We start from the raw sequence: 27,818 nt of genomic DNA, 5'->3' as shown, positions 1-27,818 counted from the left end.
GGTTAATGCTGGTCAGCAAGCGTGTACCTCCCATATTGAGATATTTGCACACAGTTGATTTCTCTCCCTGAAAGATGTGTTCTCGTCCGCCCTGCAGGACAGTTACTGGGGGAGCAGGCAGCCCCTTAAGTCCCCAGTGACCACACCCACCAGACTTCACCCAGAAGCTTAGAGCCAATGAACAGTGCCAAGGTTTACTATCCAGAGGACATTTCAGCTTTTCTTACAATCTTCCCCAATGTCTACAAAGGGGCTTCCCCCACTGTGTGACAATCCCACCTTGCCCCTGAGGGAGGATGAGCGAGCAGAAAAAGGCAGAGGTGGCTCCTGACTTCCTGGTGGTCGCAAGTGAGGGTCTCGTCAGACATGGCTTGGTCCCTGAGGAACTCCTTGCGAGATGTGTGCCAGGACCACCTACAGACCATTTGCCAGGAAGACCACATGCACCAAATGCACGCAGGTACCAAAACAGGTGCTCACAGACCAGGTACTCATCTGTATAGGAAAAGATTAATTTCCCAAGTGCACCTGCAGCATGACAATGATCCCACAGCTCTGGCTGCTTCAGACTGTGGGACAAGCTCCTCGCCTCTCTTTGCATCCTTAAGCTCTGCCTGGGGCAGACGGTGGGGATGGCTGACAGCACGGACCTGCCACAGTATGCATCTGGCACGGACGTGTGGAGACCCTGCCCCACGGTCACCTCTCTCCATCTATTCTGGACCTGCAAGACCCCTCCTGTACAAGGTCATTCCTAAACCCGTGGGCCTGGGGAAACTGCACAAGAAGGAGTCACTGTACAAATTGCAAACTTCATCTGCTTGGAGCGGAAACAAAATAAACCCACCTTCAAGCTCACGCTAGCCGGGCACCAAGCAACCCAGAATTCCAACTCAGTGAACAGCTTTCCAACCTGAGCCGGCTTGGAGGTACCATTTCCCCAGGGCTTCCCCACCCAACACTCCCTGGAGAACAGACACCCCACGGCCCTCTCCCCTCCTCACCCCAATGCTAGGCAGAACCTGCCAGAGGGGAAATCAGTAGACAGAGAGGAAACTGGAGTTCACCCTCAGGCCATGGGGCCAGACGAAAGGGAGCAGCTGAGGCAGAGCCAGCTCCTGGGGGAGGGGAAGCCAGCCACAGGATTCCCAGGAGCTACTGGAATCCCCACAGGGCTCCCCTGGAATCCCCCTGTGTTCCATCCGGAATCTGAAACATGCCTCTTTCCAAGAGCAAGGAAAAACTGTCGACAAATAGCAACTTTCTAAACAGCAGTGTTTTCCTAACAGAGGATGGTGGATTGGTAATTACACTTTGGAGGTGAAACATCTGGGAAGGTCTAGCTGGGAAGACCTAACCACCACCACCTGCCTCTCCCACCTGGAGGCAGACAGAGCTATGTGGTGAAAGTGAAGTCTGTATAAATGGGGCACAGGAAGAAACCTCGGCCTCCAGCTGGAGTAGGGGTGTCCAGCTGTTTTCTCTTGAAGATAAGTTTCTGAGGACCTAACTGTTGAGTTCTCAGCTTCACTGTCTAGGGACTCCACACCAGTCACTATTCTCAGGGCTTTCTTTACATGGATTGTCTCATTTCATTCTTACTATCACCCCATGAGGCAGGTATTTTTATTATCCCCATTACACAGATGAGAAAACCGATATACAGAGAGGTTAAAGAACTCACCAAAGGTTATATACAGCTAGTAAGTGCCAGAGCTGGTCTTGGAATCCAACCATCCTGACCCTGGAGTACCTGCCCTTAACCACTGCACTCCACAGCCAAGAAGCTCTCAGCGTGGTCCATCATGACACAAGAACCGCCACCCAAGTGCTTCTTGGCCCAATACACAGTTCATGTGTTGTAGGCAATACTGGAATACAAGATTCCAGTTTGACAAGATAATTTGGACCGGTCCCTGGGGTTTGCTGTAATGGATTCTAACCAGTTACATTCCGTAGGAATGATCTAGAATGGTGATTCAGGAAATATGAGGTAATGTGATTTTAATAATCATTTTTATTTTCTTTCTCTTGTTAGATATGTTATTAATGTCTATTTTTTTTAACCTGTATGTTTTCTGTCCCATTATACTGTAATGACCAGGAGGAACACAGCTTATTTTAGACCTCCCACTTTTCCCATCTCCTCCCACAGGTATCTTTTAATTATTATATATAAATGTTATAAGTAATACATGAATACATTCTCCTTTTTAAAAAAAGTAAGACATTACAAATAAGGCTAAGGTTCCCCGCCTTTGACCAAGCCCTCCCTCCCATCCATGTCCCCAACCCTCGTCCAGAGATAACTCTTTTACCAATTTGGAGTGTATCCTTCCAGACCTTTAAAAAATAATTATGTACTTATGCTGTGCATGTACTTATAAAAGATGTATCTTGTTGTTTTTGCAAAATTGCTATCATACAATGTTTTGAAACTCGCATTGGGCATTCATTAACATTTCTTAGAGCTCCATCCATGGGACAGATCAGTCTCTGTGGTTTTGACTGTTGTACAAAGTGGTACGAGACAACAGCTTACTTAGCCATCCTCTATGTTTCCCATTTTTGCCACGGCAAACAATAGGAGGCTTCCTGGGACTGGGGACTGACCTCAGTCAAGGCCAATGTTCTTGTCTGTCCAGGGCATGTGAGCGATCACAATGACCCTCAGTTTATTGCACTGCTGGCACCAGAACTGCCACACCATGTGCTGGGACTCTAGAATCCTTGGTACAAAATTGTTCTTAGAACTTGGCAAGTTACCTCCCCCAGGCTTCAGTCTAGGGTCAATGATCTCAAACAACACAGAGCTTGCCTTGATGATTAAAAGACAGAGCCTGGGGGCTTCCCTGGTGGCGCAGTGGTCGACAGTCCGCCTGCCGATGCGGGGGGGACGTGGGTTTGTGCCCCGGTCCGGGAAGATCCCACATGCCGCGGAGCGGCTGGGCCCGTGAGCCATGGCCGCTGAGCCTGTGCGTCCGGAGCCTGTGCTCCGCAACGGGAGAGGCCCGCGTACCGCCAAAATAATAATAATAATAATAAAAATAAAAGACAGAGCCTGCAGGAAAGACACCTCCCCCAGACCCCTCTTCTACTCTCAGGTTGATCCCTGCACACACCAGGATCACCCCAGTTTGACCTGAGCCGAGGCCTGCTCTGGACATCAAACCAAACTAAAGCTCGTATAAATTTAAGGAATAGAAAAATGAACACAGATGTTTACCTGCAATGAGGGACTGGGAGTAGAACTCTTCTAATTATAAAAATGCTGTGATCCTGTAACTCTCCATATATTACATCAGAACACGCCCACATACACATACACATCCCTCTTAAGGTTGGTTATTAACAATTCGCAGATTATAGTTTTGTTCACCCATCATAAGCCTGGCTATTTGAGAGCTGAAAAGTGAGTGTGACCCTGGGTGGGTAAGTGGGTGGAGACGCTGGAGAGATGAATAAGGAAGAGACATAAAAGCTCTTCAAAATAGGTTAAGCCCTTTAGAACAAATGAGCAAACCTGAACAGCCTTCTTAACTCTTATCTTCCAAGCAGCATGGGGGAGGCTAAAGGGCCTCTCCCAGCTCTGATCAAATATTGACCCTATGCACTCACTGGCCAGAGTTCAGACTAAAGGGCCAGCAGCACTATGGAGGCAATGTTTGCAGAGCAATTACTGCATCCCAGCGCCTGGTAGGTCAGATTGTGAAACAACCTTTGATGGAGCCGGAGCTTCAGAGAGCCTTCCGGTCCTTCCTTGGTGGGGCCAGGCCTTGGGGGAGACACTTAACAGTGAAGGAGCTGTGCAAGGAAATTTACAGAGGCTGGAAATGTGGTCCAGTGCCAAAGAGAAGGCAACTTAAGAGCATCTGCGGTCCTTTTCCCTGTTCCTTCTCCCCTTAACTCCACCTCCAAGTAATCCAAACTCTTTATAACTAAACAGGCCTCAATATCAGACCTTGTCCCTGCCAGCTCCCTCTGGGACAGGTCCCTTTCTTGGTCAGATAGGGCTGAGTGGTGGATTATTTTTAGAAGAAACCAATTTCCACTTGGAGACCTAGAGCCTCTCCTTTCCCTGTTCCCAGCTTGACATCTGAAATGCCCTTAGAAGCCCTTTCTAGTAACTGACCTGGTTTCCAGAAGAGGTGTTTGGAAGAGCTGTTGAATTTGAATTGCTCTATGGATGGGGCAAATCACGGTGGAATACAGTCCCCCTCCTGCCGCAGGGGCCCTGGAAGATGTTAGAGGACAACTGGGGAGGGCCTGGGAGGTGGCAGAGCGCACTGGGGTGGGCATAAAGCCAGATCGAGCCTGCTGTGTGTCCCCAATGGTCAGAGGCAGCACAGTCCAATAGAACTTCCTGTGATGGTAGAAATGTTCTGTATCTGCTTGGTATGTAGCCATCAGCCACTGTGGCTCTTGGGCACTTGCAGTGCAGCAAGTATGATGAAGAAACTAAATTTCATTTCATTAAAAAAAAATTAATTGAACTTAACTGAATTTTTAAAATTTGATCTTCAAATTTTTAAATTAACTTAAATGTAAACGTAACTAGCCACATGTGACTGGTGGCTTACTGAATTGGATAGCACAAGTCTAAAGGTTCCATACCTGTTGCTTCCCAGGGGTTGGGAAGAGGGGCTGGATTCCCAGCCCCTTGAGTGAGAAGGTGGCAGAACCACTGGGTCTGAAGTCTCAAGGAAGAAACATGAGAAGAGAAGAAGGTTTTGGGCAGAGTAGAGGGTCTTATCCTAGTGCCTTTGGAAGGATTTCAGGGGGGTGTGAATCACCAAGTGGGTTATTAGAATTGTATATGTACATTCATGCTTGTCTGGAAAGACGCACAAAAGAAACCCTGAGCCCCTAAAATAAAATAAAATAAAATAACTCATTGGTCTGTCAGATAAACTTACTTCTTCAGGGAAGTCTGCTCTGATACCAGAGTATAAGGTTTCCCTATAATATGTCTATGGTGCTTCTCTCTGTAGCATTTGGAATCATATAAAATAATATGTATATACATTTTTAAACTAAAATCTGTCTTTCCTCATTAAGCTGTAAGTCCCATAAAAGCAGTAACCAGATCTGCTTTTGCTCACCAATAAATCTCCACCCAGAGCCTGGCATCCTTCCTGGGACACAGAAGGCAGGCACTTAAGATTGGATAGACTGGGATGGATGGATGGATGGATGGATAGATGGGCAGATGGACAGATGGACAGGCAGATGGAGAGGAGGCAGACAAGGACACATAAATGAACGAACAAACTAAGAAATAAGTTAGGGACATACTTTACCTCGATAACTATAAATCTCAAAAAGCAACCAAATCCCCTCAAACTGGAGTGGGGGTGGTGGCTATATCACTCTAGGCCACTGTCACCAATCAAAACCATATGGGCAGGGCTTCTCTGGTGATGCAGTGGTTAAGAATACACCTGCCAAGGCAGGGGACACGGGTTGGAGCCCTGGTCCGGGAAGATTCCACATGCCGCGGAGCAACTAAGCCTGTGCCTCACAACTACCGAGCCTGCGTTCTAGAGCCCGCGAGCCACAACTACTGAGCCCATGTGCCACAACTACTGAAGCCTGTGTGCCTAGAGCCTGTGCTCCGCAACAAGAGAAGCCACCGCAATGAGAAGCCCGTGCACCACAGCAAAGAGGAGCCCCCGCTCGCCACAACTAGAGAAAGCCCGTGCGTAGTAACAAAGATCCAGTGCAGCCAAAAATAAATAAAAATAAATAAATTGGGCTTCCCTGGTGGCGCAGTGGTTGAGAATCTGCCTGCTGATGCAGGGACATGGACAGGTTCGTGCCCCGGTCCAGAAAGATCCCACATGCTGTGGAGTAGCTGGGCCCGTGAGCCATGGCCGCTGAGCCTGTGCATCGGGACCCTGTGCTCCGCAACGGGAGAGGCCACAACAGTGAAAGGCCCGCGTACCACAAAAAAAACCTAATTAATTAATTAATTAATTAATTAAAAAAATATATGGGCATCTTCTTAGTTGCCCTCTCCCAAGAAGGATGCTCTTTCCTTCCTCTTCATCCCCTGGCATGTTACTTGTACCTCAATCTAGTATTTATTTCATCTATGTGGACTAAATTGCTTAAAAGTCTATTTCCCCACTAGATACAGACTCCTAGAAGGAAGGGACCTTGTCCTTCTCAAATGAGTGTCCCTCCGCCTGTGCCACTTCTGCCCTGCAAAAGTGCAAATGCGGTGGAGGCCTTAGCAAAGGCCAATTCACTCTTACCGCGAGACAGCCTGGCTTCCTCATCTTTATACTTCCACCCTTGCCATGCACAGCCAGGCTAAGGCTGCCAGATTTAGCAAGTGAAAAATACAGGACAAAGGATAAAACATGAATTTCAAATAAACAATGAATAAGTTAAAAAAAATTTTTTTGGCTGCACCACGTGGCATACGGGATCTTAGTTCCCCTGACCAGGGATCAAACCCGTGCTCCCTGCAGTGGAAGCACAGATTTTTAACCACTGGACCGCCAAGGAAGTCCCAATGAATAACTTTTCAGTATATCTCCTGCAATATATGGGATATACTTACACCAAAAAAAAGTTTACAGTCCCCAGAAAGCCCATAACCATGAGTTAGTAAAGCCAGTTAGGGAGCTTTCCCCGGGCTGGCTTAGTCGGAGGCGCAGTACTTCCAGGGTTCCAGGGTGGGCCTCAGCCCAAAAGGGGAGGAGCAAAAGGATTCTGAGAATAGCGCTGTACGGGTCACACCCCTACTCCCAACTCACTCCGTCCTGTCCCAGTGGCAAGCTCCAGAGAGAGCCTGTGGGACTCTGAACGCTCTGACACAGGCCTGGGCACTGAGCAGCAACTCAGCAGAGTGAAGCCAAGGGATGAAAATAAGAAGGCCACACCATGACAGGAGGTACTAAGCCCCCAGACCCTTCAGCCAGGCAGTCCAGCATCCTTGTCACCTGTTAACACCAAGTAACTCACTAGACAACCACGTGTCGGCGAAAACATAGATTTGCTCATTTCATCCTCACAACAATCCTACTGGGTGGGTACCATTTGAACCTTCATTCTACAGATGAGAAAATGGAGAAGCTAAGGAAGGAACCTCTCTGGAGTTACAGAGTGACAGAGCCAGTAACTGGTCCCAGGCAATGTATCCCCAGTGCCTAAGCTCCAAGCTGAGTTCTGAGCGCCACGAGTGACCAGAGACGGAATTAGCAATGCTATTTGTTCTTCCTCTATAGGAATGCCATATTAAAATCAGAGATCCTGATAAATAAGAAAGGCTTTCTAAAATGAAGGCCACTACAAGTCATCATGTCAAGTTCTGAAAAATGGGTTCCCAAAATGCTTGGTTGAAAGGTTAAATTCCAAAGAACCATCCCAACTCCTTTCCAAACTGTATCTACAGGGTGACAATGACCCACGTGGTCAGACCTGGCCATGCTCATGACTAGGGCCAGCGCATCGTACAAGCTGCTTAATGCCGTGTGTCCCCTCTCAACGCACAGGAAATGAGCCCTCCAGGCAAGGGAGAAGTGGGGGGAGCAGCATTCCTTTCCTGTGAGATTCTGTAACTAGGGAGGGCGTAGGGGAATAGAACAGAAAAGAGGGGGAAGAAAAGTTCTGATTTGAGAGTTTCCCTCTGGCTCATCAATGAGTCCTTTCAGGGTTCCCTCTCCCCAACTAAGTGATCATTTCCTGTCCAGCACACTACCCCCATTGATGGGGTATCAGCAAATCCCAACAGTTTACACCGGAAGGACACGAGGAGACTGGACAGGAGTTGATGGGGGAAGAGGAAGAAGGCAGGAGGGTAAGGTGTGGCTTTCAATCCCATATTGTTAGATTAAGAGAGGATTTGTAATGCAGGGAGCTAGCTCACCTTTGGCTCATCTCATAGATAGAGCCATAAAGACAGTGGGATAAAGTCAGGTACTTGGAGGCAAACATGCAAGCCTGGCCTCTCCAAGATGACACACCACCAGAGGCTGCAAAGGAAGAAGTGGACCTTGGTTGTGAGGGCCAGAAGTGGATGTCTCTTCTTTGTGTTTTTATAGGCCTAAACCAGGCTCATAGCCCTAGGGAAGAATCTAGACCCGCTCAGCTTTCCCTTCCTGGTATAGGAAGGGTTGCTGCCCAACTCTCAATGATTCTGCCTTGTCTGGTGCCTGCCTCTGATAAACAGGGGTGGGCCCCCTAGTGGTCATGTCTGTGTTCATGTCTGTTTTCCCTAGACTGTAGTGATTAGTGCAGAGAGGGCACCTGACCCAAGTCAGGCCAATCAGAGTCTTGCCTGGGATTTTTCAATTTGGAACTGGGAGAGAGTCAGTCTCTCTGCTGTTGGGAACCACAAGATATGAAATTTGGGAGCTACTGACAGCCGAACTATTGATGACAGTACCCAGAGAGAAGCCAAGACAAGACCGAGGGAGAACAGCCCTGGTTTCAGGTGTTCCTGAAGCCACTGCCTCTCTCCCCTTTCTACCATCTGGTTGACCGCATAAGCTTCCCTGGTATATCCTTCCAACCAAGTCTCCTTTATGTCTAAGCCAGTATGAGTGTAAAACTATTACTTGTAACCTAAAGAGGCCTAATCAAGGGAGGTGTCTACAATGGAGTTGTGGATCCATGCTACCATCCCCCTGTGTGACATGCCTGGGTATGTTAGAGAGACACACATATCATACACTTGTACAAACAGGGAGATAAGAGCCTTATTTGGTTAGACAGACACAGTGGTATGCTCCATTTGTGTCTGTAGTTCAAGAAACTGCTTATTTTCTGTTTCAGTCTTTTCTGTGTGTTTGCTTTTTTTTGCCTGCAATGATGTGGTGCCTTGTGTCTCACCCTGGATGTTTACAGACACATGTCTGCTCAAGTACACAGCACCCACAGCCAACCTCCCGCCTTTCTCCAGACGAAGAAGGGTGACAAAACATGACTGTTAAGACCATCTGAGGAAGCCGACAAAGCCCCAAGTATCTGCCTGCATCATCCAAGACTGAGCCCAACCCAGCTTGACCACCGGGGTTCCCTCTTCTGTCCCTCTGCTCTGCCTAGACTCTGACCCTGAGAGCTTGCGAAGGGGATTCTCTGGATGAGTGAGGACGTGAGAGAGGCCAACCCACCAGATACTCAGGCCACTTCATGTGGAACCAGGTACCATCTGAGCTCAGACCCACTCACCTGCAGGTCAAAGAACTTGCTGTACCTCCGGTAGATGGTCTGGGACGTGGAGTCGGACCAGGTCACGTTAATGATGTATACCTGTGGGGAAAAGATAAGAGCAGGTGAGCGGGTGACTAAAGCAGGGCCTCAAGCTGTGCCAGGCATCATTTAACATGACTGTGGGTGTTCCACGCCAGGACCATTCATTTTCTCATCTTTGTCCCCAGGGCTTTTTTTTTTTTTTTTTTTTTCTTTTTTTGCGGTACGCGGGCCTCTCACTGTTGTGGCCTCTCCTGTTGCGGAGCACAGGCTCCGGATGCGCAGGCCCAGCGGCCATGGCTCATGGGCTTAGTTGCTCCGCGGCATGTGGGATCTTCCCGGACCAGGGCACGAACCCGTGTCTCCTGCATCGGCAGGCGGATTCTCAACCACTGCGCCACCAGGGAAGCCCAGTCCCCAGGGCTTTAGCACAGTGTCAGGTACACATGGATGCTACACTTGTGTCTAAATACACACACACACACACACACACACACACACACACCTAGAAGGGTATTCAATAAAATGCTAAGGATGATTATCTTAGGAGGATAGGGTTACAAGTGGTTTTAATTCTCTTCTTCTTGTTTATGTGTATTTTATACAATGAACATAAATTTGGGGTTGTTTAAAAATTTAAGTAGCTTTCTTCAGCTGGTTCTCAAACTTTATGGTGAATGAGATTCTGCAAAGGGCCTTCCAAAATTGCAGATGTCAGGACCCCACCCTGTGAAATTCTGCATAAGTAGACCTGTGTTTTGGAGGATCAGGCATCTACATTTTATTTTTTTTTAACAATTTTTATAGAGCAGTTTTAGGTTCACAGAAAAACTGAGCAGAAGGTACAGAGGTTTCCCATATATCCCTGCCTACACACATGCACAGCCTCTCCCATTACTAACATCCCTCACCAGAGTGGTACATTTGTTGGAATTGGGCTTCTATGTTTTAAAAAAAATACTCCAGGTCATTCTGCCACGGTCGATCCTCAGAACACACTCTGAACCCACTTCAGGAGACTGTAAGCATTTCGGAGATGTGTGGTTCGTCCCAGTGTCCCTAAGTCTTAGCTCTGCATCTGGCACTGAGTGGGTGCTCAGAAACCATTCTGCTCCATTGAACAACCAAACTGACCTTCTGGATGAGAGGTAGACTTACAGGAGAGAAATTAGCACATGGAAGATTTGTAAACTTTTCTGAAATGAAGGCATTTCAGGACCCCATTCACAATGTCACCCCAGTTCCCAGTGCTCAGTCAGGCTCTGGACTACTGCCTCAGGCCACTCTGGAAGGCCCACCTAGCCCAGGAGGTGGGTGGGACTCCAAACTGGAGAAGGAGAAAGTCCCAGGCCCACACAATCTGTCCTATTTTTCCCACCATTTCTGTCCCTCTTATCTGAACTCACACCAAAGACATGCCTTCCTGGGAAAGGCTTCAGTTAGAGGGAGGGTCCCCTCACACAACCTCAGGGCTACTCCGCTGAACTCCCCCACAGTGCCTGTTGTGATGTCTCCAAGCACAGCGTTAAGGGAGGGCGACCCAGGGTTAAGATGCGGGCGAGACCTCCACCTGCTTCCTCCCTCAGAGGAGAATGAGCTGCTGTAGGTCACAGCACTGGTTCCCCTGCCAGGATGCCCCATCCACCAGAATCACCTGCGGACCTCCCTAAAAACCCATATTCCCGGGACTCTGCCTAGCGATTCTGATTCAGGAGGTCTGAGGGGACTCCATCAGAGAGGAGAACAAAGTGGCCAGAGAGGTCAGGGTCGCAGCCACTGTGAGGAGGGAACATCAGCAAAGAGAAGGAGCATTTGGAAACCTTGGTATCACATTGGCTGACTTCACCACATGCCTGGAGCAGGGCTCTCTTGGTCTGCTCGGGCTGCTAAAACATAATTGCATAGATGGGTGACTTGGACAACAACATTTTTTTCCCACAGTCATGGAAGCTGGAAGTGCCAGATCAAGGTTCCTGGTGGAACCTTCCTCCTGGCTTGCAGATGGCCGACTTCTGTTGTGTCTTCACATGCTGAAGACAGAGTGAGCTCTAGTTTCTTCCTCTTCTTGTAAGGGCACTAATCCCATCATTGGGGCTCCATCCTTGTGACCTCACCTGAACCTAATTACTTTCCAAAGGCCCCACCTCAGACAGCATCATACTGGGGATCTGGGCTTCAACATGTGGATTTGGGGAGGGGAGGGGGAAGGCACGAACATTTACTTCATAGCAAGGGTTCTGCACACAGGAGTATAAGGCTTTATGTTTGGCTGCTCAGTGAACAGCCAAAGAAATGAGATCTGAATCTAGGCCCTTCTCCCCTCCGATCTCTAAGTCACAGAGTCAGCCTCGTGCCATGTGGAGTGTTTGTTCTGAAACACACCCAAGGAGAGCGCCATAAAGCAAAGCAAATACAGCTGAGTGTTGCCACCCTGAAATGGGGTATTTATGATATGACATGTTTTATGTGATCCCAGTTAAGAAGGACCATAAAGTGAAAAGGCCATCCCTATCCTCACAAGCCCAAAATAAACTGACATAAGTAACTATACAGGGATATGCTTTGCTTTATATCATATATAAACATATATCTCACACAATAAATTGTAGAAACCATTTAGGTAATGGTTACTATGTGTCAGCACAGTGTAAAGCACTCATATGCATTAGCTCATTTAATCTTCAGCCCAAGAGGTAGCTACCATTGTCATTCCCATTTTGCACAAGAGGAAGGTGAGGTTCAGAGAAGCCAAATAACTTGCCCAGGGCCACACAGCTAGGAAAATACAGAGCAAAGGATTGAACCTAGGTCCAGCTGAGTCTAATCCCTATGCTCTAACCACAATGGACTGTCTCCCTTTACATAAATTCAGGAGTGGGGATATTTAATCAAACTACTTGATGAGGACTGAATGGCAGTTTTGAAAATAAAGTTTTGGGTAATCTGAAAAGTCTGTACAACCCTTGAGGAATATGGGGGAGGAAGGCTAATTCTGAGAGCCTGAGACCAAGAAGAGACAGAACTTGGCCCAGACAGAGGTCAACGGTTAAGAATGCTACAAAACCAGACAGGCACAGAGGAAACTCTCATACACAATTGGCTTCACCGACTGTGGCAGGATGCTCTGAGGTTTCTCACAGGGGTTATAGCCCACCCCATCCCCCCTGCTGATCCCCAGCTCCTTGACTCCCAAATCCTGCCAGCTACATCTCCCCTCCCACCTGCATCTCCCCTTCCCACAGATGCTGTGCACGACAAGTGCTGCCTTCCTGACCCCTGCCCAGGCAGATGCACCGTAGGGAGGCCCCAAGTGACCGAGCCCTCTCGGGAGAGAGCCTGCACTCGCTCGCAGGCCATTAGACAGTAGTCTTTCTCCCTGGCCAACCAAGTGGGACCCAGAGGAAGGGCTTAACTGGGGCTTAACATGACCCATGCTCCATCCTCTCTAGTAATTAGGGGCTTCCCTTCACCTCCCAGGGAGAATTAATCACAGGCTCACTGCCTCTGGCAGCTGGGAGGCCTCTCCTTTTGCAGAGGAGGAACCTAGGACCGAGGATGGCAATTTGCCAAGGAAAAGGCACAGAGCCTGGAGTCAGCCACTCTCGGGTTTCACTCTTAGGACCTTCCTTATCATTGGCTGTGAGACCTCAGCTCTGCCTCTCAGACCCTCAGGCTCTTCCTCTATTCTATGGGCACAGCCTTCAGGGATCCGGGGCCTGATCCACTATGTTGGTTTCATTGCAGGTGTGCTCACCCCGTTAGTGGTGGACCTGGGACAGGAACCCAGACCTCCTAATTCCTAGTCTAGGACTAACCAGCACATGATCAGCATACACCTGCCCTAGAAAAGTCCTTCTTCCTTTACTATTGAAAACAGTTGAAGAGTCACAGGGCATTGTCACTATCTAACACTTGACCTGAACCCACAGGGAAGACAGGCCTCTGGTGACTTACATGTCAGGGTGGCGAAATGAGCCTCTGCCCCCTGGTTCTCCCAAACCTCTGCGATTTGCCAGAGCCTCCCAGCCCCACACCCAGACTACCCTCCTGGAAAAACGGTGTAAAGCCTGAGTTGAGGAAATGGTCAGAGACTTCCCAGGAGGTAAGCCCAGAGGATCTGTGGACAACCTCCAGGCCCCTTTCCCTCACCTGGGCTGTACTCTTGTCTGCTTTCTTCCAAACCTTGACCATCCTAGATGATCACTCCAGATGAGCAAATGATAACACAAAATTCCAGCCCGACTCACACTCCCCCATCCCCACATCAGAGTTTCTCAAGCCTCCCTGAGCTGGCTGTGCTGGAGCCCCTAGCGATAAACCGCAGAGAAAGAGCAGGTGGAGGGCAAGGGGCACAGGGCAGAGGTCACTGGAGAAAGCCAGCTCTATTTACCGGGCTACGTCAGGGGCCCAGATAAACTCTCCTCTGGCTGCAGGAGCGACCAAGATAACGTTACCCAGCAGCTGGTTCCAAGAAAGGTTTGCAATTAAACACCCTGCTTCCACACGCTTTACTTGGAGTTACATTTCCTGGGTGGAGTTTCCCTTCCTTCTGGATTTTAAAAACTCATGGATTCTATTACCCCATCTCTGGTCACTTCAGGCAGATGGCAAGCATCTAGAAATTGCATCCAGCCTCCCCCGGAGAGGAAGCCCCAGAGTCTCAAGTTCACCTGCCACACTCACCCTCTTCCGAGGGTCTCCAGCACAGACACAACTACAGAAACTGCACGACGCCTCGGTCCCGCCAGCCCACCCATTCCAAGGCCATCTTGGGCTGCCTCCCATCTGCTCAGCTCATCAGGCCCAGAAATGCTGAGGCTTCTGAGGCTTCCAAGTCCTGCTCCTTTCAACAAGGAAGTGGCCTTGATGCAAATCAGGCCCGCAGCTCATCGCCAGAGCACTGAGAATGAAGCCCAGCCCAGTTTCCATGGAAGGAGGTCCATGATCAGGTCTGGGCTGTGACCAATTAACGACCCAAATTTACAGCCTCATCATTCCTAGAAGGCCTGGGACCTGCCCCTGTTTAATTAGAAAGTGCCAGTAAGTACCCATCGCTCCCTGTACTGATGAAAAGTACAGTTAGAGACAAGGAGTTAGGAACCGTGGGGGAAATCCTCTATCTTTGTGGCACTGTGGCTCAGTTTACTAAGGAGGCCTTTATCCCCTGGACCCCTGCCAGCTGCCCCGGCCCCAGGCCAAATGGAAACTCAATGACAATCTTCCTTCACTGGCTCACAGCAACACAGGGTGGGACCAGTTGGCTAGGACTAGGGCCATCGCATATAGTTGTATAAGTTGCTCACTGTCCAGAGACTGCCCTGGACAAGTAGGGGTCGAAATCTAGCCTATCCTCTGCATACCAAACTGTGCACCCTGGCTCCAGGCTGCAGGCACACAGATAAAGGAGCACCTCTTTCTAATGCATACAGAATGGTTCTGGCCAGGACACAGCACCTTGTCCCCTGGGTAGGCTGTCAGTGCTTTCCAGGGCCCTTGAGGTTATGGTATCTTCTCAGGACCCAGCTCCTCAACTTTCCCAAATCTTCTAGTTGGAGGGATGCTTAATGTTTGGGATGGACTGTTCAGAAGTCTGAATGAACACTTCCAACAGCCAGTAAAGGGGAGTTTACATTTAGGGACATGATCGCTGCTCTGGCTTCCTACTGGAGAAGTTCATCACGTTCTTCCCCAAGAAGATGATGGCAGCCCTAAGGTACCAACAAGGCTCTAACCTTCTATTCAAATGGCCCCATGTACTGTCCTATCACGGGCAGGGGAGTCCCAAATTAGGCTGGGCTGATCCTCAAGATGCAGACCACCCAGCAGGGCAGAGGACCCCAGGGCTGCTGCTCCCAGAGCAAGTGGCTCCACTAATGGTGGGCTGATGCCCCTTCTCCTCCCTGCTGGGGCCCGCTGACGCCCCCACCAATAAGCAGCAGGGGCCCCAGTATCAAAGACCCATCTTGACAACACTTGGCTGCACCCACATTGAAAGCTCCCCAGATTTCATCATCTGACCTGGGCCCACCAGCCTAGCAAGTCTGGGGCCATCTCCTGTGGTGCTCATAGTCTGTTTTTCACAACTAGCCAGTTATTAGATCTGCCTTTGTTTACTAATTGTTGGCTCAGAATGACCCAGCACTGGATACATGCTGTGTCCCTGTCTATTTCATGTGGGTCACTATGTCCTCCCAGGTCTCCCCATGGGCAGCAACTGTGTTCCCTGACCCCCTGAGGTGCCCTGGGCCTGCCAGTCCGCTGGGCACACTGAAATATCACTGGCTGGCTAATGAGTGAAAATCCATTGGGTTTGAAGAACCAAAGAGGTCGCTAGCAGCAACACTTGGGGATTGCCCCCCACTCCAGAAGCAAAGCCCCGGTGGCCAAGGGGCAGAATATAAAATACATCCAGTTCAGTGCAAAGGTCTTTGGCAGCCCAAAACCCTGCCAGCAAAATTAAGTTCAATGGCCTGTGGCCACCTGGATAAAGTTTCTGAGCACCCTCGGGGTGTGGTCCTTTAAAATTCTGACACTTCCTCTGGGCTGGGTGATTGTTCTTGGGGTGGGAAGGGTAGTGACACTGCAAATTTGAGGAACAAGCAGCACTTAGAAGTCTGGACTTGGGGGGTAACCTCCACCCCAGCACACACACACACACACACACAGATTCACTACAGCGTTAATGACCAGGTGGTGGAGCCTTTCAGACCTCAGAGCATCCTATTCAGGCTCCCTCCGGACCTCATGTTTATGGAGCAGTCACAGCAAATGCAGCAGAAGCAAACCTCAGAAAGGCTCTGCCAGAGACAGGGTGTGTGGCCAGCACAAGGCTCCTCCCAGAACCACGCTCCACCAATCACCTCCAGACACAGATGCCTGCGTCAAATGGTTCTCATCTGGGGAAAGAGCTTTTTTCCTTCCAGTTTCATTGAGATATAATTGACATACAACGCGGTATAAATTTAAGGTGTACGGCCTAATGATTTGACTTAGATACATCATGAAATGACTGCCACAGTAAGTGTAGTGAACATCCATCATGTAACATGGATATAATATCAAAGAAATAGAAAATGTTTTTCCTTGTGATGAGAACTCAGGATTTACTCTTAACCTTCATATAAAACGTACAGCTGTGTTAATTATATTTATCATGTCCCACACTATATCACTAGTACTTATTTTATCTTATAACTGGGAATTTGTACCTTTCATCCAATTCCCCCTCCACCTACCCTCCTCTGGTAACCAGAAATCTGATCTCTTTTTCTATGAGTTTGTTTGTTTATGAAGTATAATTGACCTACAACATTATTTTACTTCCTGGTACACAATACAGTGATTCGATATTTCTACACATTTCAAAATTATCACCACGATAAGTCTAGTTACCATCTGTCAGCATACAAAGGTATTACACAATTATTGACTATACTTACTGTGCTGTAATTTCATACCTGTGACTCATTTATTTTGTAGCTGAAAGTTTGTACTTCTTAATCTCACCTATTTCTCTCCTCCCCCCACCCCCTCCCCTCCCCTCTGGCAACCACCTGTCTGTTTTCTGTATCTATGACTCTGTTTCTGTTGTTTGTTCATTGTTTTGTTTGTTTTTTAGATTCCACATATAAGTGAAATCATACAGTATTTGTCTTTCTCCATCTTATTTCACTTAGCATAATACCCACTAGATCCATCCATCTTGTCACAAATGGTAAGATTTCCTTTTCATCCTCTTTATGGCTGAGTAAATACAGGGTTGGCCAAAGGGTTCGTTCGGGTTTTTCCGTAACATCATACGGAAACCCAATATATATTACATTAACTTACATTATATATTTATTCATATAATATATATTTTTTCATTCTCTTTATGGCTGAGTAACATTCCATTTTATATATATGTATGTGTGTATGTGTGTGTGTGTGTGTGTGTGTGTGTGTGTGTATTTATATATAAAACATATTCTTTATCAGTCATCTGTTGATAGGCACTTAGGTTGCTTCCCTATCTTGGCTATTGTAAATGATGCCGCAATGAACATGAGGGTGCATGTATCTTTTCTAATTACTGTTTTCGTTTTCTTCAGATAAATACCCAGAAGTGGAATTGCTGGATCATATGGTAGCTCTATTTTAAATTTTTTTGAGGAACCTCCACACTGCTTTCCAAAGTGGCTGCACCAATTTACATCCCCACCAACTATGCATGAGGTGTTCCTGTCTCTCCACATCCTCGCCAACACTTATTTGTTGTCTTTTTGATAATAGACATTCTGACAGGTGTGGAGTGATACCTCATTGTGGTTTCGATTTGCGTTTGGAAAAGGGGCTTTTAAGGGGATTTGGAGGAGGGGATACTCAGCAGGCTCTTAAACTGTATCAAACACCTTCAAGAGTGTTTAGTCGGTTCTCATCTCACTCAGTGCCTGCCATCGTTTGCATGAATCATGGGCCTCGATTGTTTATTTAATTTTGAGGGCAATGCATAGGCAAGAGAGGGTTTGGAGGAGACTTCCATATTGCTGGTGCCTCCATTTATTCCTCTGCAAGATGGGGATAACAGTGGTTACTTCACTTTGGGGCTGTTGTGAGATTTGTGATCTAACCCTGTATCTCCCCATTAGAACACAAGCTCCCTGAAGGCAGATTATGGCATCCTAACATGCCCAGCATGACACTTTACACCTAAGACGCACTCATTTAATGTCCCCTTAGTAAGTGAAGGAACGAAGTAACCAGCTAATGTCGAGTGAGTGCTTGCCTGGTGCCTGGTTTTGTGCCATTCTAAAGATGAGGCAAAGTCCCCGACCTCCAGGCTCTTACAGCTCAGCTGCGGCAGCCAGACTCACACTGACAAACCAAGTAGGGAAACAGTATAAGATGGAGTGACGGGATGCCAAAAAGTGAGGCTCAGAAAGGACCAAAGGCAGCATTGGCATCACGGAGGAGGAAGACGGCTTTGAAAGCATTTGATGGATTTAAATTTTAGCTTCAACATTTCTCTGCTGTGTGGGCTTGGGCATGCGTCTTAGCCTTTCTGAGTCAGGGTCTCCTCAGCTGCAACGTGTGGTTTATAAAGGAATCTTCCCGTTAAATGTGATGAAGCACATGGGGCCGCCCAGCACAGGGCCTGGCACATGGGAAGCGCCCAGTGAACCTTTGCTATTTAGATACTCAGGAAGAGGGAGGGGGTGAACTGACTTCTTTCCATTTGCCCTGAGACTTGGATCATGACACCAGGAATAGGAGTAGGAGGGGAGCAGGATGTGAGAAACAGGGACACAGACGACAGACGGGCAGGGTAACACACACACACACACACACACACACACACACACACGCACACACACATCCCACTACTAATAACAAGCCTGGCCTGGGAAAGTAGAAGAGCAAAAATAACTGTGCTGCCCAGGGCTGGGAAAACAATGGCCATTCTCAGTAGTACCCCGCTGAAAGGATGAACGGGCTGTAGCAAGCCCCTAGGGGTCGGAGGCTTTTTTTCTTCTTTTTTTTTTTTTTTTTCATGTTTCCTGGACAGGAAATGAGTGTGCAAAGTAGGAGCTCCCAGGATTTACAAACCCTATGTGGTCCTTAAGAGAGATTCAGCTGTCGAAGCTCTGTCCTTACAGTCACCAGAACTAGGACAGAAACAGCAGGAAGAGCCAGTTTTTTTACAAACCTTTTTCTTAAATGCAGGAGCTAGTGGTTTCATTAGGAACAAAAATAATAGCCACATCTGTTTATTGATCACTTATTGCATTCCAGGCCTTGCTAAGCACTTTATCCAGATGATCTCACTTAATCCTTACATTGATTCTGTGAGGAAAGTGTTGTTATTGTCTCCAGTTGACAAATGAAGAGACCTCAAGAAATAACTGATCTACCTGAGGTCTCATGGCAGGTGATGGAGCTCAGGTTCAAATGCAGTGTTGACTGCTGTAGCCTGACCACTTCGTCCTCTTTGATAGCTACACCAGACTGCCTGGAGTCAGGCAGAGCCCCTGCCACAAGGATTTGCTTTGTCAGTTGGCTGTTCCAGGTGTAGGTGACCCATCAGTCAGCACTGAGGCTAGCCTGAGGCAGGGGGGTAAGGAGCCCTCTATGGGGACCAGCACTCTATTTTGCACAGTTTAGAATCAATCTGATTGGCTAGGGACTTCCTTGGCGGTCCAGTGGTTAAGACTCCGCCCTTCCACTGCAGGGGGCATGGGTTCGATCCCTGGTGGGGGAACTAAGATCCCGCATGCCTCATGGTGTGGCCAAAACAAACAAACAAACAAAAAATCCGATCAACTACATGGAAAGTTGTTACTCTCTCTGAGCCTCCACTCCCCAGATATAAAGTGGGGGTGGTAACACCTGCTTCACTGTGAAGATTAATGAGAACGCAAGCAAAGCACAACCACGGAGCCTGGGACACTGTAGCTGCTCAATAAACATCACCTCTCTTCCCCACCATCCCCTTCAAAGTGCCTAGCACAGTCTTCTGCGTTCTTGGAGTTTTAGCCTCTTCCCTAGAAGTTTCTGGAGACACCAATGAGCCCAGAGTCAAGAAAGGAAGGCACTGTGGTTTCTAGGGCTCTGAGTGTGGTCCCCACTGCTCGCTCTCTAGAGTACCTGAGGGCATGTGGTTGAACCTTTGTACTCCCCTCCCTCCAGCCCTGCCACCTCCCTCTGTTCCCAAGCCAGCTTATCAGAGAAAATGTGTCTGACCACCTTGAATCAGCAGGTGCTCCAATGGAGAGGCCCAGCAATCGGTGGGCATGGATGTCTTGGGTAATGCCCAGGAACCCAGAGAGGGTGGCGGGGTGTCCAGGCTAGAGGAAGGAGGCTCTCCCTACTGTGGAAATTAAGAAAAACTCTAGATGCATATTGACATTCAGGAGCTAGAGTCCTGGAGACCTTAAACAAACGTATCCTCTCCCAAACCACAGAAAGGATTACGCTCCTGGGCTTCCAAGGGGCTTGGACGCAGCCCAGAGGAACTAGGAAAGGGTTGGAAAGAAGGATTCTGGCCCCACATACTCCCAAATCAATGACTGACCCAGGCCTGCTGACCTGGACACACACATCCTGTGACCATGCCCCGTTCCCCCGTCACACCCTGGGGAGCAAGGCAAAGGTTAACACACACAGCTTGGTTTCCTCTTCCTGGGAAACACAGCAGGCAGGCAAGGCCAGAGGCCAGCGGCCTCCTTCACACACAGCCTGCAGGGGAAGTGACCCCACCTTTTCCTCCCCGCCATCTGACACACTCACACCTTCCTCTCTGCTGTGCTCAGCAAAGCTCGACTTTTGACACAAGGAGAATTGCTGTCACTAGGAATTTCGTTTCATGGGGTAGACTGGAACAATCTTTTTGGAGAGCATTTTGGCAATATCTGCCCCAAACCAGCATTCCCTTTGACTCAGCAATTTTACCTCTAACAATTTATCCACACAACTGTGTGTGGATGTGTGTGTCTCCGTGTGTGTGTGTGTGTGTGTGTTTATATACATAAAGATGTACATGCAGTGCTGTTTGGAACAGCAAAAAATGAGGAATGTTGGCTGCCTATTGATTTAAAAAATGGTCAGATAAATCATGATTCACACACCTGTTAAAGATCAGGGGGCTCTTTCTGTGTCATTAAGGGAAAATGTTCACAGTATATCGAGAAAAGAATAAAACAGATTACAAAACAGTATGTATACAATACAGTTAGATTTCAGGGGAGGTGTGTATGGGGGTTTGTGCATGAGCACATACGTGTACATTTTACATATCTGGAAAAATGCAACAAACTGATAATCGTGGTTACTTGGGTTAAGGAGAAATCGAAAAGTTTCACTTTATACATTTCTCTATTATTTTATTTCTTTTGACTACGTCTGGCTTTCAGAATTTATTTTTTTAAACATTTTTTATTTCTTTAAGTTGTATTTATTTTATTTATTTACTTTTGGCTGCGTTGGGTCTTCGTTGCTGTGCACGGGCTTTCTCTAGTTGCGGTGAGCGGGGTTGTGGTGAGCGAGCTTCTCATTGTGGTGGCTTCTCTTGTTGCAGAGCATGGGCTCTAGGTGTGCAGGCTTCAGTAGTTGTGGCACAGGGGCTCAGTAGTTGTGGCTCGCGGGCTCTAGAGCACAGGCTCAGTAGTTGTGGCGCACAGGCTTAGTTGCTCCACAGCATGTAGGATCTTTCCAGACCAGGGCTTGAACCCATGTCCCCTGCATTGGCTTAACCACTGAGCCACCAGGGAAGCCCTGGCTTTCAAAATTTTAAATAAGATTTCCATCTAACAAAACAACTGTGTTCTCTTAGCCTGTCCTTTGGCTAGTGCCAGCTCCTAGATATTCTGCCAACATCCAATATGTGCTCATTCTTGGGTAGCTGTAGGGGATTTCAAGTTCAATGTTGAGCTCTTGAAGCCAAGGTCTGCAACACTGTCTACATATACCATCACCTGGAGTGCTTTAAAAATACTGTCTGCTGGGACTTCCCTGGTGGCGCAGTGGTTAAGAATCCGCCTGCCAATGCAGGGGACAGAGGTTCAAGCCCTGGTCCGGGAAGACCTCACATGCCGCAGAGCAACTAAGCCCGCCCGTGTGCCACAACTACTGAGCCTGTGCTCTAGAGCCCGTGTACTACAACTACTGAAGCCTGTGCACCTAGAGCCCGCACACCACAACAAAGAGTAGCCCCTGCTCACAGCAACTAGAGAGAAAGCCTGCTCACAGCAACGAAGACCCAACGCAGCCAAAAATAGATAAATAAATTTATATATATATAAAATACTGCCTGCCAACCCTACTGTATACCATTTAAATTAGAATCCAGGAAGTTGGGGTGGACATTGGTAGTTTTCAGAGCTCCCAGGTAAGTCTACAGGTTGTTACAGGTTGAGAACCACTCAGGGTGGACCAATACCAAAAAGACCACTGGACTAGCTGAAAAAAATACTCTTTAAGTAGAAAGCAGTATTATAGTGTAATTTGTGCTAATAAGAGTCAGCTCTGCCTTCAAGAGGTCCGCTTAGGGAGTTTGTATTCAGTGCTTTTTCTCAAAATTCTGCTCCAGTTTGGGAATTCACCAGCTCAAATGGGGAAAAGAAAACAAGGAGACAGGGGTGCATTTGTTGTGAGCTGTGGCTGTGCCTTCACTTTCTTTGGCAGCCTGTGGCTGTCCCCACCTCCATGGGGCCTATATCAGTGACTCAGGGGTCAGAGTCCAGCCCTTTTCACCTCCAGGAGGAAGAGCAGAAAGAATTAGAGGTGCTGAACCCAGAGAAGGCATTTAAGAGACACACAACAGCTGGTTTCAAATATTTAAAGGACTATCAGTATGGGAGGGTCAGCTTCAGTTGTACCCAAAGGAAGGTGGCGGACAGTGAGTTTAAATGATGGAAAAGCAGGTATTGCCCAAAGTCAGGAAGAACTTGTCAACCAGAGCTGCCCAAGAATAGAAGGGGCTGTCCTGTGAAGTAATGGGACCATCAGGGCAGGAGATGAGTGACCACCTGTCTGCTGTGATATTGCTGGGAACCCCTTTCCACTCAGCCCTCTAACTTCCAACTCCAGGAGGCCAGAAACACTTAGAAAGTTAGCAAAATCCACTGGGAATACAGCTCCTTTACCAAAAAGTCTTCCAGTCACAAAAAAATCGTCCTGAGCACCAGCTGAGTGTCAGGCTCTGCACTAGGTGCTGGACCAGCACCAGCAGTGAGCCAGACAGTCTGTCTTCATGGAGCATCAGACACACATATAATTGTTTCTGATGGTCCAATAAAATGGAATGCAGTGACCAAAACTAACTGCAGGGGAGGTGGCTAATTCAGACAGCTGGTCAGGTAAGGCTTCTCTCCAGAGAAAATGTTTGAGCTGAGATCTAAATGCAAAGGGCAAAGTACTACTCACCAGCTGGGGAGGTGGGTGGGATCTCAGTTCGACTCAGTCCAAAATTGGAAAGGAGCCCTACCTCACATCATATACAAAAATTAACCCAAAATGGATCAAATATGTCAATGTGAGTGATAAAACTATAAAAGCCTTAGAAGAAAACATAGGTGCAAATCTTTATGACCTTGGACTAGTCAATGGTTTCTAAGATATGACACTAAAATTACAGCAATAAAAAAAAGAAATAGATAAATTGGACTTCATCAAGATGAAATACTTTTGTGCTTCAAAAGACACCAGCAAGAAAGTGAAAAGGCAGTCTACAGAATGGGAGAAAATATTTGCAATCCATGTATATGATAAGGGACTTTATCCAGAATATATAAAGAACTCTTTTAACTCTAAAAGACAAATAACACAACTTAAAAATGGGCGAAGGATCCAAAGAGACTTTTCTCCAAAGAAGATATACAAATGGCCAATAAGCACAAGAAGAGATGCTCAACAGCGTTAGCCATCAGGGAATTGCAAATCAAAACTATAATGAAGAACCACTTCACATCCACTAGGATGGCTATAATCAAACAGACAGATAATAGTAAGTGTTGGCAAGGATGTAGAGAAATTAAAACCTCCATACATTGCTGGTGGGAATGTAAAATATTGCAGCTGCTTTGGAAAACAGTCTGGCAGATCCTCAAATGGTTAAACATAGTTACCATATGACTCAGCAATTGTATTCCAAAGTATCTACCCAAGAGAAATGAAAACTCATGTCCACACCAAAACTTCTATGTGAATGTTCACAGCAGCACTGTATTAGAAAATATTATATATATATTACATAATAACCCCAAAGTGGAAACAACCCAAATGTTCTGCAACTAATGAATGGATAAACAAAATGATGTATTATAGCCACATGATGAAATATTATTCAATAATAAAAAGGAATGAAGTATCAATATATGCTACAACGTGGATGAACCTTGAAAACACCACGCTAAGTGAAAGAAGCCAGACACAAAAGACCACATATTATATGATTCCGTTTATACGAAATTCCCAGAACAGACAAATCTATAGAGACAGAACTAGATTCGTGGTTGCTGAGGGCTGGGGGTGGCAACACTGGGGTAAATGCGGAGCAACTGCTAATGGGGTTACTTTGGGGGATGGTGAAAATGTTCTGAAGTTGACTGTGGTGACGGTTACCCATTATCTGGGAATATACTAAAACCCACTGAATTGTATGCTTTAAATGGGTAAATTGTATGGTATGCGAATCACATCTCAATAAAGCAGTTTTTAAACTATTAGAAGGGAAAAGATGTCACTCTCAGTTAAGAAGATCTCGCCAGAAAAGGCTCCATCTCTCTAACCTTTCAGCCTGTCTAATTTCTCCAAGGTTCAGTCAAGACCCACCATCTCCTAGAAGCCTCCCTGGACTGCCTCAGCCCTGGTGCTCTCTGTGCCCCTTCATCTGGTACACAGCAGGCCTGGGTAGGTAGGGGTCATGTCACATCCATTAGTCTTGGAGGAAACGAATCCTGGGCCTCTGTGACCCCCACGGTGCAGATCACCAACACTGGCACATAGTAGGTGTACCTGGCTGATTAAGGAGAAAGCCTAGTTTAAAATGCACCCGGTTTCCCAGGCTCAGCAAGAAGAGACCAAGTTCTCTTCCAATGACGACTAGAAAGACCCAAAGCCGGAAACATCCTCCTCTCTCTGCCTGGAGAGTTCACTGGCCCCAGCAGAGCCTAGCGTGCGGTAAAACTTTCCCAGTCAAGCAGCAAGACTGGGAACGCCATCAGCTCCTGTTTGGCTTCCACAATAAGGAAAGTGCACTTAAACTCCGACGTTGGAAGTGCCCACAGAGAGTAACTGCAGAATTAGGAGAATCTGCTCACCGTCTCTAGAAACATGTTTCTCCGTTTGCTCACGGGTCCCGACCCCAGAGTTGGGCCCAGACTCCTTTCATCTGATCCCACCCAGCACTTGCCCCGCTCCAGGCCTCATAGCCTCTCTGCCCACGGTCTTCTCCCCCTTTTCCCAAACTCTTAAGGGCACCCCGTAGCTACAGCGTCCACTTCAGCACCAGAGACCCAGACTGCCAATTTCATATGTGGCCATTCCCCGAACCTGTTCCCAGATCTGCCCTCAACAGGGTCACAGACTCTTTGAAAGCAAGTGTTTTATCCTGACTTCCTTTGTTTTCCCTGTAATAAACCTGAGGATATTGGGCACGTGGTAGATCCTCAATAAAGACGTTGTTTCTCTCTGATAAAATTCTGTTCAGTCCTGTAAGGAAGTATCAAGTGCTTACTGTGTGCTAAGCTCCTCGCTAGACACTGGCAACCCAAAGTCAAATAAAATATCGTCCTGGCCCCAGAAAGCTCCCGGACTGTGAGAAAGAGAGGCACTAATGGCTAATTTGCTGTGGAGGCTAAACTGAGAAACGTACATGACCCTGGGGGAACGCAGAGGAGAGGCACCAAGCCAAGACAGCTTCCTGGAGGAGGTGATCCTTAAGGTGGGGTGAAGGGTGAAAGATGAAGAAGGTAAGCTGAGCAAAGAGGTGAGGGCAAGGGCGGTGGTGGCGGAAGGGAATCTTAAGCAGAAGAAAGGGCACAGACAAAAGCTGGGAGGGGTGGTGTACCATGCCTGAGCTGGGTAGAGAACCAGGAACCGGTGGGGTGGCTGCAGCCTGAAGTCCAAGGCAGTGAGTGGTAGGAGATGAGTGAAGAGTCCCTGGCTCTGAGGCTGGAGGGAAAGATGGGGGTGGGAGAGCATCGGAAGGAAGGAAGGCAGAGAAACAGAGGGCAAGCTGAAGTGTTTTTTGGGTGAGAAACTTGGAACGGTTTGGGGGTTAGAGAAGGACAGAAGGACAGGTGTGGGGAGATCTAAGGAGCGAGGGAGGAAGAGATGAGGATGGGGGAGCCCCGGAGGAGCAGAGGGGTCCCTGCAGGCTGGTGATGAGAACCAGGGCAGGGAAATGCGGTCTGGGAAGGGACACTTGGAGACTGAGAAATCCCACCCCAAAGCTTCTGGGACCCCAGATGGACCACAGTCAGGATGACATGGAATGACGGGGACAGAGCTCAGAGTTGGGAGCAGGTAGACCTCAGGTCCTGGCAGTGCACGGGGTGCTTTGCGGCTCACGTGCTTCGCTGCTCACTGGTGGACAGTGCAAAGAATGACTGACACCTAGAGACTGTCAATGCAGAGAAAGCATAAGCAGCTTTGCAAAAGGAGAGGGACCAAGCAGTCGAAGTCAGAGGCTTTGTTTTATGTTCTCTTAGCTCCCAGGCTCCAGATCTGACAGCAAACCTTATAAACCTCCCCTCCCTCCCCCAAACTTGGCTCAGAAGACAGAGCCATTTGGGATGAGGGAAGGGGGTACCAGGTCACGTCTTTTGGGCCCCTGACCCGCTTCTCCCTGCCTCTGCAAGCTGCCTGGCCAGAGGAGACCCCTGCTCTGCCACAGCCAATTGCAGGACGTCATTTGCTGCCTGGGCCCCTTGGGGAGGAGGTGGAGAGGGCTGCCAAGCCGGCTGGAGAAGGGCCGCGCACGCGGCCAGGGGAGACTGCCAGAGGCTGCATCTGGCTCGGCTTCCCACACCGATTCCCATCTGGCCAAGGCATGGAGGTGAGACGAGAAACACACAGCCGGCCTCCTCCCCCAGCGCCCCCAAAGTCACGTCATCCAGGCATTCCCTCCGGGAGGGCTGCCCCCTCCCTGTGACCTCAGCCTGTTTCACTTGGCCAGAGCCCACCCCCGGAGAGCAGGCCCCCCCCACCAACACCCTAGCTCACACCCAGGCCCATGCAGGGAAAGGCGTGAGCTATAGATTCCAGCCCTCCCAGGCTGCACACCAAAGCCCCAAATAAGGGCCCACCCCTCCCAGCCCTGTCTTCCAAGATGCCAGCTGGGCTGCAGAGGGGGGCCAGGGGGTTGGGACGCTTGGCCAGAACACAGCGGGCTTGTCCTCTTCCCGCAGGATTCCCGTGGAATCTCCCTCCAGCTTTAACCAAGTGGGGGTCAGGCTGGCAAGAAAAGACAGGCGAGTCCAATGAGTGGTGTCCAACAGCTTCCAGTACTAAATCCTAGCTTTGCCTCTTGTAAGAAAATTTGGTGGACAAATTATCTCATTTCTCTGAGCCTCCAATTCCCTGTAAACTGAGGGTAATAAGAGGACAGGCCTTGGACAGTTTGAGTGATGACTAAAATGTATGCAAAGTGCTTAGCACGTGCCTGGCCCTCAGCAAACACCCAGCGTATGGTTGTTCTTTTATTTCTTGGCTTCCTCCAGTGGCAGTGCCAGAGAAGGCTCAGTCCCACCTGCACAACTGCCAGTGGCCAGCTCCAAATACAAGTGGTAAATCTGTTATTGTTATATTATTTTTAAAAAATAAATAAATAAATTTATTTATTTATTTATTTATTTTTGGCTGCATTGGGTCTTCGTTGCTGTGCACAGGCTTTCTCTAGTTGTGGCTCGCGGGGTCTAGAGTATAGGCTCAGTAGTTGTGGCTCATGGGCGTAGTTACTCTGCAGCATGTGGGATCTTCCCGGACCAGGGCTCGAACCTGTGTCCCCTGCATTGGCAGGCGGATTCTTAACCACTGCGCTACCAGGGAAGTCCAAAATTATTGGACTTCCAATAATTGTTATTTTATTATTGACTTCGTCTTTCTTATTTATTTTGATAGCTACTTATCCTGGGAAATAG

The 27,818-nt window shown here is 48.1% G+C and overlaps 1 protein-coding gene across 10 annotated transcripts in view; it reads right to left on the bottom strand.

Moving 5' to 3' along the window:
* The window catches only part of SH3PXD2A (SH3 and PX domains 2A), a 245,703-nt gene that overhangs the window by 185,178 nt on the left and 32,707 nt on the right, over positions 1–27,818 (bottom strand). For all 10 annotated transcript variants that reach the window (XR_010838836.1, XR_010838834.1, XR_010838833.1 and 7 more), the window contains exon 2: positions 9,181–9,261. Coding sequence is in view for 5 of the 10 variants with exons in the window: in XM_067024745.1 (XP_066880846.1) it covers positions 9,181–9,261 (81 nt within the window). In the remaining 5 variants the exon portion in view is untranslated. The remainder of the gene's footprint in view (positions 1–9,180; positions 9,262–27,818) is intronic.

Source organism: Kogia breviceps, chromosome 2 (genome assembly GCF_026419965.1).
Source record: "Kogia breviceps isolate mKogBre1 chromosome 2, mKogBre1 haplotype 1, whole genome shotgun sequence".
NCBI classification, from domain to species: Eukaryota; Metazoa; Chordata; class Mammalia; order Artiodactyla; family Physeteridae; genus Kogia; species Kogia breviceps.
The sequence above is the reverse complement of the archived record's forward strand: the minus strand, read 5'-3'. Positions and strand labels throughout refer to the sequence as shown.